Raw genomic sequence first — 14,108 nt, forward strand, 5'->3', positions numbered from 1 at the left:
TGGGAAGGAAGATGACATTTTCCTCTATCTGTGAGGAAAAATACAATGCTTTTGCCCGTTTTGGGAGGGGGAAAAGGTACCTTTTTGCCCAATTTGGGAGGGAAAAAGAAATTTGACACCAGGAGGGGCAGGGGGCAAAATTGAAGGGAATAGAAGGGCAAATTTGGATAAAATGGGTAATTGGGGACAATTGAGATAAGAAATTGGGCTAAGGTGGGAAAATTGGGACAAAAGGGGTAAAAAGTGGGGGATGAGGGGAAGATACGGGGGTAGAAATTAGGCAAAAACAGAGATTTGGGGTAAAGTGGGGGATTTTAGGGGAGAAGGAAAAATTGCGATAAAGGTGGTAAAGTAAGGTGGAAAATTGAGGTAAAATGGGGCGTTTTAGGGAATTAAGGGATGAAAGCCTCTCAAACCCACCCTAGCAACACGCATCGCATCCTCGCAACGCAGCTTTTGGACTCGTCCCACGATGTCAGTGTCCCTCTCAGCACAGGGAGGGGAGAGGACAACATTTATTGAGGGGAGGGGGGGAAATGGGTGGTCCCAGTGGGATGGTGATGGAATTCTTGGGGTCCCGGTGGTCCCAGTGGCGATGGCGAAGGAATGCTTGGGGTCCCCCGGTGGTCCCGGTGCGATGGGGGGGATGGCGTCCTGGTCACTCCCGTTTCTTGTAGTCCTCGAGGTGGGCGAGAACCCACGCTGCGGGGCCAAGGCAGGCGGCGCCGATGGCGAGGAGCCCCACGGCGCTTTCCTGGGGGGCAAAAAGTGGGGGACAACGGCTTTTGGGGCGGAATGAGGGGGGTTTGAGGCAGAATCAGAGGAACTTGGGGTGGAATGAGGGGGTTTGGGGCAGAACCAGAGGAATTTGGGGTGGAATGAGGAGGGATTGGGGGTGGAATGAGGGGGTTTGGGGCAGAATCGGAGGAACTTGGGGTGGAATGAGGAGGGATTGGGGCAGAATCGGAGGAGTTTGGGGTGGAATGAGGAGGGATTGGGGGTGGAATGAGGGGGTTTGGGGCAGAATCGGAGGAATTTGGGGTGGAATGAGGAGGGATTGTGGCAGAATCAGAGGAATTTGGGGCGGAATGAGAGGGATTTGGGGCAGAACAAGAGTAACTGTGAGGTACATTTGGGTGGGTTTGGGGCACAGAAGGGTAAAACTGCGTGGGGAATCATGGTGTTCTGGAGAGAAATCGGGGGTTTTGGAGCAAAACCATGGGGTTTGGGTGCAGAACCAGGCGGTTTGAAGGCAGAATAAAGGGGTTTTGGGGTGGAACTGGTGTATTTTGGGGTGGACTCAGGGGGGTTGGGGTGTAATGTGGCAGTTTAGGGGAGAAATCAAACGTTTTTGGGGTGAAACCAGGGCTTTTAGGGCAAAACTCAGTGGGCTGTGGGCGCAACCAGCGGGGCTGTGGTGGAACCAGGCAGTTTGGGGGCAGAACAGGGTGGCTCGGGTAAAATCGGGCGGGTTTGGGGCAGAACCAAGCGGGTTTGGGGTGGAACTGTGGGGATTAACTACGGTTAGGGGAGGAATCCGGGGTTCTGGGGCAGAATCAGGGGGTTTGAGAGCAGAATGAGGCGGTTTAGGGGTGGAACGAGAGGGGGTTTGGGGGCGGAATGAAAGGAGGGTTTGGGGGGTAATGAAAGGGGGGTTTGGGGGTGGAATGAGGGGGGTTTGGGGCTGAACCGGGTTTCCGTGCTCGCTCACCCCCGGCCCCAGCGGCGATTCCGGAGGCCCCGAGGTGACTCCGCGCCGGGCCGGGCCGAGCCGCGGGGCCACGGGACGCGGGAAGGCGCGGAGGAGGCGAGCGAAGGGCGGCATGGCGGCGAAGGACGCGGAAGTGTATGCGTGACGTCACTTCCGGTGCAGCGGGGAAGGAAGCAGAGGCGGAGCCCCGAGCGCGATGAAGCCACGCCCACACGGCGGCCTCTGCCGCCCAAGCCACGCCCCAAATCGGCTCCTCAGCCGTCTAAGCCACACCCACAACGGTGAGGCCACGCCCCCAAAGCGAGCCCAATGGCCCCTCCCACCGCGCTGAAAGCCACGCCCCAAAAGTAGATCAGTGTATCTGACCACGCCCACCACTCAGCTACCCATTCATAGAAACGGCCACACCCATGTCCTGACGAGGCCACGCCCACTCTCCATAAATGGTCATCTGATGTGTGACCCCTCCCCATCGCCGACCACGCCCACAGGGCTGAAGCCACGCCCAGCACCTCATTCAGCCGTGCACTGTGGCCACGCCCACCCCCTCACGAGGCCACACCCCTTCACACGCCCCGCCCATCGCCTTTAAAGGCCACGCCCACATGATGAGCCAGGCCGTGGCCCCGCCTCTTACCCGTAGCCCCGCCCCTTTTCTGGCCACGCCCCCACAATTGGCACTGTGCCTGGCTGTGACCCCGCCCCCTTTTGCTGTGACCCCGCCCCCGCGCTGTAGCCCCGCCTCTCTTCCCTGGCCAAGTCCCCACTGCCATTCCCAAACAGAGCAGGTAGCGCCACGCCCAGCTCTGGCCACGCCCCTCCGCCCTGGCCACGCCCCATAGACCATGGTCACGCCCCCACTCGCGTTCCTGAACGGCGCAGGCGGCTCCGCGCCCTCGGCTGTAGCTCCGCCTCCTTTAGCCATAGCCCCGCCCCCTCGAGTGTAGCCCCGCCCCCCGCCCCGGTCCCGGCAGCGATGGCGGCGCCGCTGGAGCCGCCGCGGGTGCCCGAGATGCTGGTGCGGGGCAGCAAGTTCATCCGCTGGGAGGAGGTGAGCGCGGGGGGGGACCCTCCAACCCCCCCAATCCCCTTCCCTGGGACACAAAACCCTCCGAATTCACCCCAAAAATCACACCCAGGATCCAAAACTTCCCAAAACTTCCTCGAAAGAACCCCTGCGGGACCCCAAACCCCCTCAATTCACCCCAAAATCACCCCTCCGGGACCCAAAACTTCCCAAACTCCACCAAATGAACCCCCCCGGCACCGAAAACCCTTCAAATTCTCCTCAAAATCTGCCCCCCAGGACCCCAAATTCCCCAAATTCCACCCAAAGAGCCCCCCCAGGACCCCAAACCCCCCAAATTCACCCTCCCGGACCCCAAACTCCCCCAAATCCACCACCCAGCGCCCCAAAAAACCATAAATTCCCTCAAATTCACCCTCCCGGGACCCTAATCTCCCCCGTAACCACCACCCCCGGGACCTTAAAACTCCCCAAATCCACCTACGCCCCCCGCAAGGTTCACCCCCCTGGACCCGAACCTCCCCCGAATCCACCCCCCGGTGCGCATAAAAACCTCAAATCCACCCAAATTCACCCTTCCCAGGACCCTGAACTCAGATCCAACTAAACCCTCCGAAAATTCATTTCCTCCCTCCGGGAACCAAACCCCCCCCACAAATCCACCCTTCCGAGGCCAAAACCCTCCAAATCCACCCCCTCAGGACCCCAAAGCCCTCCAAATCCACACAAATTCACCCCCTCAGGACCCCAAAGCCCTCCAAATCCACTGAAATTCACCCCCTCAGGACCCCAAAGCCCTCCAAATCCACACAAATTCACTCCCTCAGAACCCAAAACTCTCCAAATCCACTCAAATTTACCCCTCAGGACCCCAAACCTTCAAAATCCACTCAAATTCACCCCTCAGGACCCAAAACTCTCCAAATCCACTCAAATTCACCCCTCAGGACCCCAAAACCTCCAAATCCACTCAAATTCACCTCCTGGACCCCAAACCCTCCAAATTCACCCCCTCAGGACCCAAAGCCCTCAAAATTCCCCCCTCAGAACCCCAAACCCTCCAAATCCACTCAAATTCACTCCCTCAGAACCCCAAATATTCCAAATCCACCCAAATTCACCCCTCAGGACCCAAAACCCTCTAAATTCACCCAAATTCAACCCTCAGAACCCCAAATCCTCCAAATCGACTCAAATTCACCCCCTCAGGACCCCAAAGCCCTTCAAATCCACCCAAATTCACTCCCCCAGGATCCAACCCTCCTCTCAGTCCCCCCGAATTCCCCTCTCAGGACCCAAACACCCCCAAATCCGCTTCCCAGCCCCCTCAAAGCTCCTCCAGCCCCTCAGGGACCCTCTCAACAAACCCCCCCCCCCCCCCCCCCCCCCAGGACCCCCAAATTGCCCCAAATCCACTTTCAAGACCCCCCAATTCCCCCCCAGGACCCCAAAATCTGCCCTAACCCCACCCAAAACCACCCCCCCCCCCCGTCACCCCAAACCACCCCAACTCCTCGTGGAACCCCTAAACCTTCCAAATCACCCCCTAAATGAACCAAACTTGGCCCCAAATCTGCCCGTGAGCCCCTAAAATGACCCAAACTCAACCCAAAACCCACCCGGGACCCCCTAAATAACCTAAACTCACCCCAAAACAACCCAAACTCACCCCAAAACCCAGCTGGGACCCCCTAAATGACCCAAACTCACCCCAAAACCCACCCGGGAGCCCATAAATAACCTAAACTCACCCCAAAACCCACCCGGGACCCCCTAAATGACCCAAACTCACCCCAAAACCCACCCGGGACCCCCCTAAATGACCCAAACTCACCCCAAAACCCACCCGGGACCCCATAAATAACCTAAACTAACCCCAAAACAACCCAAACACCCCAAAACCCAGCCGGGACCCCCTAAATGACCCAAACTCAACCCACAATCCGCCCGTGAGCCCCTAAATGACCCAAACTCACCCCAAACCCCACCCGGGACCCCCCTAAATGACCTGAACTCACCCCAAACCCCTCCTGGCACACTTAAGTCCTTCTCCACACACCCCCTAATATCACCCCCCCAGAACCCAAAATCTCCTCCCAACCCCTCAAAATCACCCCAACCCCCCCGCGAATCACCCCAAAACCTCTCCGATCTCCCCCTGCCCCCTCCCAATCCATGGGGGACCCCCCCAGACACCCCAATATTGACACCCCCTCGCCCTTTTGCGTCCTCCTCCCCCTTTCAGTGTTGTCCCCCCCCCTTTCAGCCATGACCCATTTTCCACCCAACCCCATTTTGGGGTCAGAAACTGGGAAATTGGGTCTTCCCCCAGGCCATATCCCTCGGGGACCCCCCCCGCCAGCTCCCCCCAATCCCTCCCTCCCCCTTTCACCCCAATTTCCCCCCTTTTCACCCCAATTTCCTTTCATCCAGCAACTGGGGTGTCCGGATACCCTGGGGGGGATGGAGGGAGCCCCAAATTTAAGGGGTTCCCCGATTTTTAAGGGGTTCCCACGTTTTTAAGGGGTTCCTCTCCGTTTTAGGCTCCTTCCCCCCACTTTTCTCCTCGCCCCTCTCTTTTTTTTCCGGGTTTGGGGGGGGGAAGGAAATGATTTTATGGGGGGCAAAGTCCCCAGGGAGGGGCGGCCCCACCCCGGGATTGGGGGGGGAGAACCCCAAATCTGGGTTTTGGGTGTCCCTGAGATGATTTGGGGAGGTCTTGAGACCTTATGGGGGTCCCTGAGGGGGGGTTTTCGGGGTCCCTGGGGTGGTTTTGCCTCCCCGCAAGTGATTTTGGGGGTCCTTGGGGCGGTTTTGGGGGTCCCAGAGGTGGTGTTGGGGGTTCCTGTGGTGTTTGGGGGGGCCTCTGGGGTGGGTTTGGGGGTCCCTGAGGGGATTTGGAGAGTCTTGAGACTTTTTGGAGCTCCCTAGGTTGATTTTGGGGCTCCCTAGGTTGATTTTGGGGGTCCCTAGGTTGATTTTGGGGATCCCTGAGGTTTTGGAGGGTCTTCAGCTTTTGTGGGGGTCCTTGAGAGAGGTTTGGGGGCATCTTCAGACTTCTTAGGGGTCCCTGGGGTGGTCTTGGGGCTCCCAGAAGTGGTTTTGGGGGTCCGTGAGGGGATTTTGGGGTCCCCGATGGAGTTTTGGGGGTCCCTGAGGAGATTTGGGGTCCCTGTTGGGGTTCGGGGGCATCTTGAGACATTTTAGGGGTCCTTGGGGTGCTTTGGAGGGTCTCTGAGCAGGTTTAGGGGTATCTTCAGACATTTTGGGGGTCCATGGGGTGATTTTGGGGGTCTTGGGGGGGTCTCGAGGCCTTTTGGGGATCCCTGGACTGGTTTGGGGGGTCTTGGGGGGGTCTCGAGGCCTTTTGGGGGGTCCCTGAGGTGCTTTTGTGGGGTCCATAAAGCGGTTTGGGGGGGACAAGGGGAAGGGTTTGGGGGGTGGGATGGGCTGAAGAGGTTTTAGGGGGGTCTGTGGAGGATTTTGGGGTGCCCTGGGGGCTTTTGGGGTCCCCCCTGAGCTGGTGCCCCCCCAGGAACCGCCCACCCGCACTCTGGTGACGCTGCGAGTGGACCCCGACGGCTTCTTCCTCTACTGGAGCGGTCCCAGCATGGTGAGAGCCCCCCAAAACCCCTGCACCCCCAAACCCTGCACCCCAAAACCTGACCCCTGAACCCCCAGACCCCAAACCCTGAACCCTAAAACCCTGCACCCCGAACCCCCAAACCCTGCACCCTAAAACTCCACAACCCCAGGACCACCCCCCAAGCTGAACCCCCAACCTGAACCCCCTGCACCCCCAAATCCTGCTCCCACAAATTCCTCCTCCCCCAAACTCCCCCAATTCTCTCTCTGCCCCCCCAAAGCCCCCCCAAATCCCCCCTCCGCCTCCAAAGCCCCCAATTCCCTCCTGTCCCCCTCAAAACCCCTAAAATCCCTTCTTTCCTCCCCAAATCCCCTCAAAGCCCCCCCAAATCCCTCCTTTCCTCCGCAGCCCCCCCAAATCCCTCTCTGCTCCCCCCAATCCCTCTTTCCCCTCACGAGACCCCCCCAAGACCCCACAACTTTCCCCCACTGGACTCTTTGCCCCCCCTTTTCCCTCCAGGACCCCCCAAATCCTTCCTTTCCCCCCCAGTTCCCCCTCTGAGCCCCCCAAGCCCCCCCAAATCCTTCCTTTCCCCCCCAGTTCCCCCTCTGAGCCCCCCAAGCCCCCCCAAATCCCCCCTTTCTCCCCCTCAATCCCCTCTCTGACCCCCCTAAAGACTTCCAAAATCCCTTCTTCCCCCCCAAAATCTTCTCCGGGCCCCCCCCAAATCCCTCTTTCCCCCCAAGACCCCTCGGTCCCCCCAATTTCCCCCCAAATCCCTCCTTTCCTCCTCAAAGCCCCCCCCAAAGCCCATCGAAGCCCCCCAAAATCCCTTCTTTCTGCCTCAAAGCCCCCCCAAAGCGCCCCAAACTCCCCTCGGCCCCCCCCAATCCTGCCTCCCCCCCCCTTATCAGCCCCTCCCTCCTCTTATCAGCTTCCCCCCGGATGTCTGGACCCCCCAGATTGTGGGGGGGGCGGGAAGGAAAAGGGGGGCCCTCCCCTGTCCTCCCCCCCATCCCAAGGGACCCCGGGGGGGGCACTTTCCCACGCCCCCCCCCGCCCGGAAATGGCCCCCCCGCCCCTCCCCCCCCGCAGTGGGGGGGCACCGTCTGTGCCTTTTGGGAGGGGACCCCATTTTAGGGGGGGAAAAGGGCTGTTTTGGGGGGTCCTGCACCCCTGCGTCCCTATTTTTAGGGGCCGGGGGGGGCTGAACCCTTTGACCCTCAATTTGGGGGGATCCTTGACCCCTTGGTCCCTGTTTTTGGGGGGTAGGGGGGCCCCAAAACTCCTTGGCCCCCAATGTGGGGGGTTCCGGGACCCCTGGGTCCCCAATCTCGGGGGGTCTTGGACCCCTGGGTCCCCATTTTTGGGTGGGGGGACCCCTAAACCCCTTTGCCCCCAATTTTGGGGGTTCCTGGACCCCTGGGTTCCCATTTTGGGAGGGGGGGTCTTGGACCCCTGGGTACCCTTTTGGGGATTGGGGGCGCCCCTAAACCCCTTGACCCCCAATTTGGGGGTGTCCTAGACTCCTGGGTCCCCATTTTTGGGTGGGGGGACCCCTAAACCCCTGGATCCCCATTTTGATGGGTCCTGGGCTCCTGCGTCCCTATTTTGGGGGTTGGGGGGGGGCCCTCAAGCCTCTTGGCCCCCATTTTTGGGGGTTCCGGGGTCCCTATTTTGGGGATGGAGACCCCCCCTAAATCCTTTGTGCCCCCCATTTTTTGGGGTCCCCCCGCAGGAGGTGGAGGTGCTGGACATCACCTCCATCCGCGACACCCGCACGGGGCGCTACGCACGGGTGCCCAAGGTGAGGGGGGACCCGAAAGATTTGGGGGGCACCTAGAGTGATAATTGAGGGAGGGAGACCCCGGTTTTGGGGTGCTGGAGGCCAGTTTTTTGGGGTGCTGTGGGTGCTGAGTGCCCTTTTAGGGGTACTGGGGGCTTGTTTTAGGGTGCTGGGTGCCAGTTTTGGGGTGCTGTGGGTTCTGGGTGCCCATTTTGGGGTGCTGGGTGCCCCTTTTGGGGTGCTAAGTGCCAGTTTCGGGGTGCTGTGGGTGCTGAGTGCCCTTTTAGGGGTACTGGGGGCTTGTTTTGGAGTGCTGGGTGCCAGTTTTGGGGTGCTGTGGGTGCTGGGTGGCAGTTTTGGGGTGCTGTGGGTGCTGTGTGCCCCTTTTGGGGTGCTGGGTGCCAGTTTTGGGGTGCTGGGGGTGCTGGGGGCCCATTTTGGGGTGCTGGGTACCCCTTTTGGGGTACTGAGTGCCAGTTTTGGGGTGCTGTGTATGCTGGGTGCCCATTTTGGGGTGCTGGGTGGCCCTTTTGGGGTGCTAAGTGCCAGTTTTGGGGTGCTGTGGGTACTGGGTGGCAGTTTTGGGGTGCTGTGGGTGCTGGGTGCCCCTTTTGGGGTACTGAGTGGCAGTTTTGGGGTGCTGTGGGTGCTGGGTGCCCATTTTGGGGTGCTGAGTGCCAGTTTTGGGGTGCTAAGTGCCAATTTTGGGGTGCTGGGGGTCAATTTTGGGGTGCTGGGGGTGCTGAGTGCCCGTTTTTGGGTGCTGGGTGCCAGTTTTTGGGGTGCTGACGTTTCGGGGTGCCCAGGACCCGCGGGCGCGGGAGGCGCTGGGTTTCGGGGTGCCGGGGGCTCACGCCCCGTGCCGCCTCCTCACCGTCGTCCACGGCCCCGACATGGTCGGCGTCTCCTTCCTCAACTTCATCGCCGTCCAGGACGACGTCGCCCAGGTTTGGGGGGGCCCCTTTTGGGGGGGCTCAGAGCCTTTTTGGGGGGTCAGGAGCTCTTTTAGGGGGGGGATGGGGGGTCCAGAAGCCCATTTTTGGGGGGCCAGGAGCTCTTTTGGGGGCGCTGGGGGGGTGCAAGAGCCCATTTTTGGGGTCCCTGGGGGATTTGGGGGTTCCAAGAGCCCATTTTTGGGGTCCCTGGGGGATTGGGGGGATCTAAGAGCCCATTTTTGGGGTCCCTGGAGGATTTGGGGGTTCCAAGAGCCCATTTTTGGGGCCCCTGGGGGATTGGGGGGGTCCAGGAGCCCATTTTTGGGGTCCCTGGAGGATTTGGGGGTGCCAGGAGCCCATTTTGGGGGGCCCTGGGGCATTTGGGGGTTCCAAGAGCCCATTTTTGGGGTCCCTGGAGGATTTGGGGGTTCCAAGAGCCCATTTTTTGGGTCCCTGGGGCATTTGGGGGGGTCCAAGAGCCCCATTGAGGCTCTGGTTTTGGGGCCCCCCTTTTTGGTGGGGCTGACACCCCAATTTTGTAGGTCCTTAGATTTGAGGGGCTGATATCCATTTTTGGGGTGTCCTCCTCCATGTTTTGGGGTGCTGACCCCCATTTTTTGGGGGCTCCTCCTCCATTATTGAGGTCTCCCTTCCATTTTTTGAGGTGCTGACCCCCGTTTTTGGGGTCTTCCCTCCATTTTTGGGGGTGCTGAGCCCTGGTTTTGGGGGTGCTGAGCCCCGGTTTTGGGGTGCCCCCGTTTTTGGGGGGCAGGTGTGGACGGAGGAGCTGTTCAAGCTGGCGACGAACATCCTGGCGAGGAACGCGGCGAGGAACACGCTGCTGCGCAAGGCGTGAGCACCCCAAAACCCCCGCACCCCCAAATCCGCCCTGCACCCCAAACCCCCTCCCAGAGCCCCTCTGCACCTCCAAATCCGCTCATTGCACCCCAAAACCCCTCCCAGAGCCCCTCTGCACCTCCAAATCTGCTCATTGCACCCCAAACCCCCTCCCAGAGGCCCCCCAAATCCCTCATTGCACCCCCAAGCCCCCACCTTGCACCCCAAAATCGCCCTGCACCCCCAAAACCCCTCCCAGAGCCCCCACAAATCCCCCCTTGCACCCCAAAATCCCCTGCCTGAGGTCACCTGCACCCCAAAATCCATCCCTGCACCCCCAAACCCCCGCCTTGCACCCCAGAATCACGCCTGCACCCCCAAAACTCCTCCCAGAGCCCCTCCAAATCCCCCCTGCACCCCAAAACCAGCCCTTGCACCCCCCAAATCCTCTCATGGCACCCCAAAACCCCTCCCAGAGTCCCTCCAACCACCCCCGCACCCCAAACCCCCCCCTGCACCCCAACCTCCCCCTCCTCGAACCCCCAAATGACCCCCCGAAACCCCCCAATTTTGGGGTCCCCCCCAGATACACGAAGCTGAAGCTGCAGGTGAACCCGGATGGACGAATCCCCGTCAAGAAGTGAGTGAACCCCAACATTTTTGGGGTCCCCTCACCCCCAAACTGGAGCCCCTCAAACTCGGGGACCCCCCAACCCCTTCAACCCCCCCTCAAATCTTGGGGTCCCCCAAAACAGCTCCCTCAGAGCAACGCCCTCCCCCAAGTCTCAATTTTGGGGTACCCCCGTTGTCTTTTTGGGTCCCCCTTTGGCTTTTTGGGGTCCCTCATTCATTTTTGGGGTCCCCCCCTGTGTTTTTAAGGTCCCACCTTGAGTTTTTAGGGTCCCACCTTGGCTTCTTGGGGTGCCCCTGATTTTTGGGGTCCCCCTCTTGATTTTTAGGTCCCTCCTTAGCTTTTTGGGGTCTCCCCTTCATTTTTTGCGTCCCCCCCTGGGTTTTTGGGGTCCCTCATTCATTTTCAGGCTCCCCCCTTGATTTTTGGGGGTTCTTTTTGAGTTTTCAGGGTCCCCCCTTTAATTTTTGGGGTCCGCCTTGTGGTTTTGGGGTTGCACCTTGATTTGTTTTGGGTCCCTCTTGAGTTTTTAGGGTCCCCCTTTGGCTTTTTTCGGGTCGCTCCTTGGTTTTCAGGGTCCCCTCTGGATTTTCGGGGTCCCTCATTCATTTTCGGGGTCCCCCCCTGGGTTTTTGGGGTCCCCCCCAGTATCCTGAAGATGTTCTCAGCTGACAAGAAGCGCGTGGAGTCGGCGCTGGAGTCGTGCGGCCTCAGCTGCAACCGGGTACGTTTGGGGTGAAAACGCCACGTTTTGGGGTTCGGGGCCACTTTGGGGGGTTCGGGGCCATTTTGGGGGGTTCAGGGGCCGTTTTGGGGTTGAAAATCACGCGTTTTGGGTTGAAAATGTCAGATATTAGGTTGAAAATGCCAAAGTTTTGGGGGTTGAAAACGCCACTTGTGGGGTCCAGGTGGTATTTTTGGGTTGAAAATGCCAAATTTTAGGTTGAAAATGCCACTTTTTGGGATTCAGGGGCCATTTTGGGTTGAAAATGTCACTTTTTTGGGTATGTCAGTGCCGTATTTGGGGTTGAAAATGCCAAATTTGGGGGTTCATGTGCCAAATTTGGGTTGAAAATGCCAAAGTTTCGGGTGTTGAAAACGCCGCTTTTCTGGGTTGAAAATGCCACTTTTTGGGTCCAGGTGGTATTTTTGGGTTAAAAATGTCAATTTTGGGTTGAAAAATGCTACATTTTGGGGTTCAAAATGCCATATTTGAGGTTGAAAATACTTTTGGGGGTTGAAAACGTCATTTTTTGGGCCCAGGTGCCATTTTTTGGGTTGAAAATGCCAAAGTTTGAGTTGAAAATGTCACTTTTGGGGGTCCAGGGGCCACTTTTGGGTTGAAAATGCCCAATTTTGGGTTGAAAATGCCAAAGTTTTGAGGGTTGAAAACGCCACTTTTCTGGGTTAAAAATGCCACTTTTTGGGTCCAGGTGGTATTTTTGGGTTGAAAATTTCAAGTTTTAGGTTAAAAATGCCATTTTTGGGGTCGAAAATGCCACTTTTTGGGGTTCAAAATGCCGTATTTGAGGTTGAAAATACCACTTTTGGGGGTTGAAAACGCCATTTTTTGGGCCCAGGTGCCGTTTTTTGGGTTGAAAATGCCAAAGTTTGAGTTGAAAATGTCACTTTTGGGGGTTCAGGGGCCATTTTGGGTTGAAAATGTCACTTTTTGGGGGTCCAGGGGCCACTTTTGGGTTGAAAATGCCCAATTTTGGGTTGAAAATGCCAAAGTTTTGGGGGTTGAAAACGCCACTTTTCTGGGTTGAAAATGCCACTTTTTGGGTCCAGGTGGTATTTTTAGGTTGAAAATACCGATTTTGGGGTCGAAAATGCCACTTTTTGGGGTTCAAAATGCCATATTTGAGGTTGAAAATACTTTTGGGGGTTGAAAACGCCATTTTTTGGGCCCAGGTGCCGTTTTTTGGGTTGAAAATACCAAAGTTTTGAGGGTTGAAAACGCCACTTTTCTGGGTTGAAAATGCCACTTTTTGGGTCCAGGTGGTATTTTTGGGTTGAAAATGTCAGTTTTTAGGTTGAAAATGCCAATGTTGAAGTCGAAAATGCCACTTTTTGGGGTTCGGGGCCATTTTGGGGGGTTCGGGGCCATTTTGGGGGGTTCAGGGGCCGTTTTGGGTTGAAAATACCAAATTTTAGGTTGAAAATGTCAGATTTTAGGTTGAAAACGCCAAAGTTTTGGGGGTTGAAAACGCCACTTTTTCTGGGTTGAAAATGCCACTTTTTGGGTCCAGGTGGTATTTTTGGGTTGAAAATGTCAATTTTTAGGTTGAAAATGCCGATTTTGGGGTCGAAAATGCCACTTTTTGGGGTTCAAAATGCCATATTTGAGGTTGGAAATACTTTTGGGGGTTGAAAACGCCATTTTTTGGGCCCAGGTGCCGTTTTTTGGGTGGAAAATGCCCAATTTTAGGTTGAAAATGCCAAAGTTGGAGTTGAAAATGTCACTTTTGGGGGTTCGGGGGCCATTTTTGGGTTGAAAATGTCACTTTTTGGGGTATGTCAGTGCCGTATTTGGGGTGAAAATGCCAAATTTGGGTTGAAAATGCCACTTTTTGGGGTTCAGGGGCCACTTTTGGGTTGAAAATGCCCAATTTTGGGTTGAAAATGCCACTTTTGGGGTACGTCGGTGCCGCTTTTCGTGTCCGGCTCCTATTTTTGGGGGCTTCAGGTCCCATTTTTGGGGTCCAGGTTCCAATATTTGGCCTCCAGGAGCCCCTTTTGGCCTTCGAGTGCCACCTTTGGGCCTTCAGAGTCCGTCTTTTGGGTTGAAAATGTCAGTTTTTGGGGTTGACAACCCTCCCTGCTCTCCTGGGTGGTTCCTGGCGGTTTTGGGGTCTTCTGGGTGGTTCCTGGTGGTTCCTGGTGGTGGTTTTGGGGTCTCCTGGCTGGTTTGGGGGTCCTCCGGGTGGTTTTGATGTCCTCCTGCTGGTGGTTTTGGGGTCTCCTGGCTGGTTTGGGTGATTCTTGGGTGTTTTGGGGTCTCCTGGGTGGTTTTGGGTCCTCCTGGTGGTGGTTTTGGTGTCTTCTGGGTGGTTTCGGGTGGTTCTTGGTGGTAGTTTTGGGGTCTCCTGGCTGGTTTGGGTGATTCTTGGGTGTTTTGGGGTCTCCTGGGTGGTTTTGGGTCCTCCTGGTGATGGTTTTGGGTCCTCCTGGGTGGTTTTCATATCTCCTGGTGGTGGTTTTGGGGTCTCCTGGGTGGTTTTGGGCCCTCTTGGGTGGTTTTGGGTGGTCCTGGTGGTGGCTTTGGGGGGGTTCAGGGTGGGGGTGAGGGTGCTTTATCCTCCCCCTGATTTTTGGGGTCCCCCCAGGGCGAGGCCATCCCCACCGAGGAGTTCACGCTCGACACCTTCAGGCGCTTCCTCAGCAAACTCTGCCTCCGCCCGGACATCGACAAAATCCTCCTGGAGATGTGAGCACCCCAAAAGTGATCTTGGGGGGTTTGGGGTCCCCTTGGGTGTCTTGGGGTCCCCTTGGGTGCCCCAAACCCCCCATTCTGACCATCTGAAACCTCTATGAGAAGGTTGAGGTCCCACCTGGGTGGTTGCCACCATGAGGTTCTTTGAGTGCTCATGAG

At 57.4% G+C, this 14,108-nt stretch overlaps 2 protein-coding genes across 5 annotated transcripts in view; one reads left to right on the plus strand and one right to left on the minus strand.

Annotated features, from left to right (window-relative positions):
* Positions 1–369: 369 nt before the first annotated feature.
* On the minus strand, positions 370–2,551 carry LOC128849824 (uncharacterized). The gene is made up of 3 exons (XM_054052448.1): positions 2,349–2,551; positions 1,712–1,933; positions 370–754 (listed from the first exon to the last, which is right to left on the minus strand). The coding sequence occupies exons 1-3, from the start codon at positions 2,549–2,551 to the stop codon at positions 385–387; spliced, it is 795 nt and encodes a 264-aa protein (XP_053908423.1). The 3' UTR covers positions 370–384.
* Positions 2,552–2,652: 101 nt separating this feature from the next.
* Positions 2,653–14,108, plus strand: part of PLCB3 (phospholipase C beta 3) — a 34,443-nt gene continuing 22,987 nt past the window's right edge. For 2 of the 4 annotated variants that reach the window (XM_054052553.1, XM_054052551.1), the window contains exons 1-8: positions 2,653–2,762; positions 6,274–6,351; positions 8,063–8,131; positions 8,917–9,057; positions 9,710–9,897; positions 10,469–10,522; positions 11,162–11,237; positions 13,843–13,943. In XM_054052553.1, coding sequence (XP_053908528.1) covers positions 2,688–2,762; positions 6,274–6,351; positions 8,063–8,131; positions 8,917–9,057; positions 9,710–9,897; positions 10,469–10,522; positions 11,162–11,237; positions 13,843–13,943 — 782 coding nt within the window. In that variant the 5' untranslated portion in view covers positions 2,653–2,687. Of the gene's footprint in view, positions 2,763–6,273; positions 6,352–8,062; positions 8,132–8,916; positions 9,058–9,709; positions 9,898–10,468; positions 10,523–11,161; positions 11,238–13,842; positions 13,944–14,108 lie in introns of those variants that run through there. The other 2 variants (XM_054052554.1, XM_054052555.1) reach the window with 2 other exon arrangements.

The sequence above is a fragment of the Cuculus canorus genome, chromosome 34, assembly GCF_017976375.1.
Source record: "Cuculus canorus isolate bCucCan1 chromosome 34, bCucCan1.pri, whole genome shotgun sequence".
Classification (NCBI taxonomy): domain Eukaryota; kingdom Metazoa; phylum Chordata; class Aves; order Cuculiformes; family Cuculidae; genus Cuculus; species Cuculus canorus.

Coding starts and splice junctions, on each gene's coding strand:
- LOC128849824 (XM_054052448.1), bottom strand. CDS start 2,551: ATGGGGCGTGGCCAGGGCGGAGGGGCGTGGCCAGAGCTGGGCGTGGCG. Junction 1,934..2,348: donor GAAAAGGGGCGGGGCTACGG/GTAAGAGGCGGG, acceptor CTTGGGCGGCAG/AGGCCGCCGTGTGGGCGTGG. Junction 755..1,711: donor AATCGCCGCTGGGGCCGGGG/GTGAGCGAGCAC, acceptor TTTGCCCCCCAG/GAAAGCGCCGTGGGGCTCCT.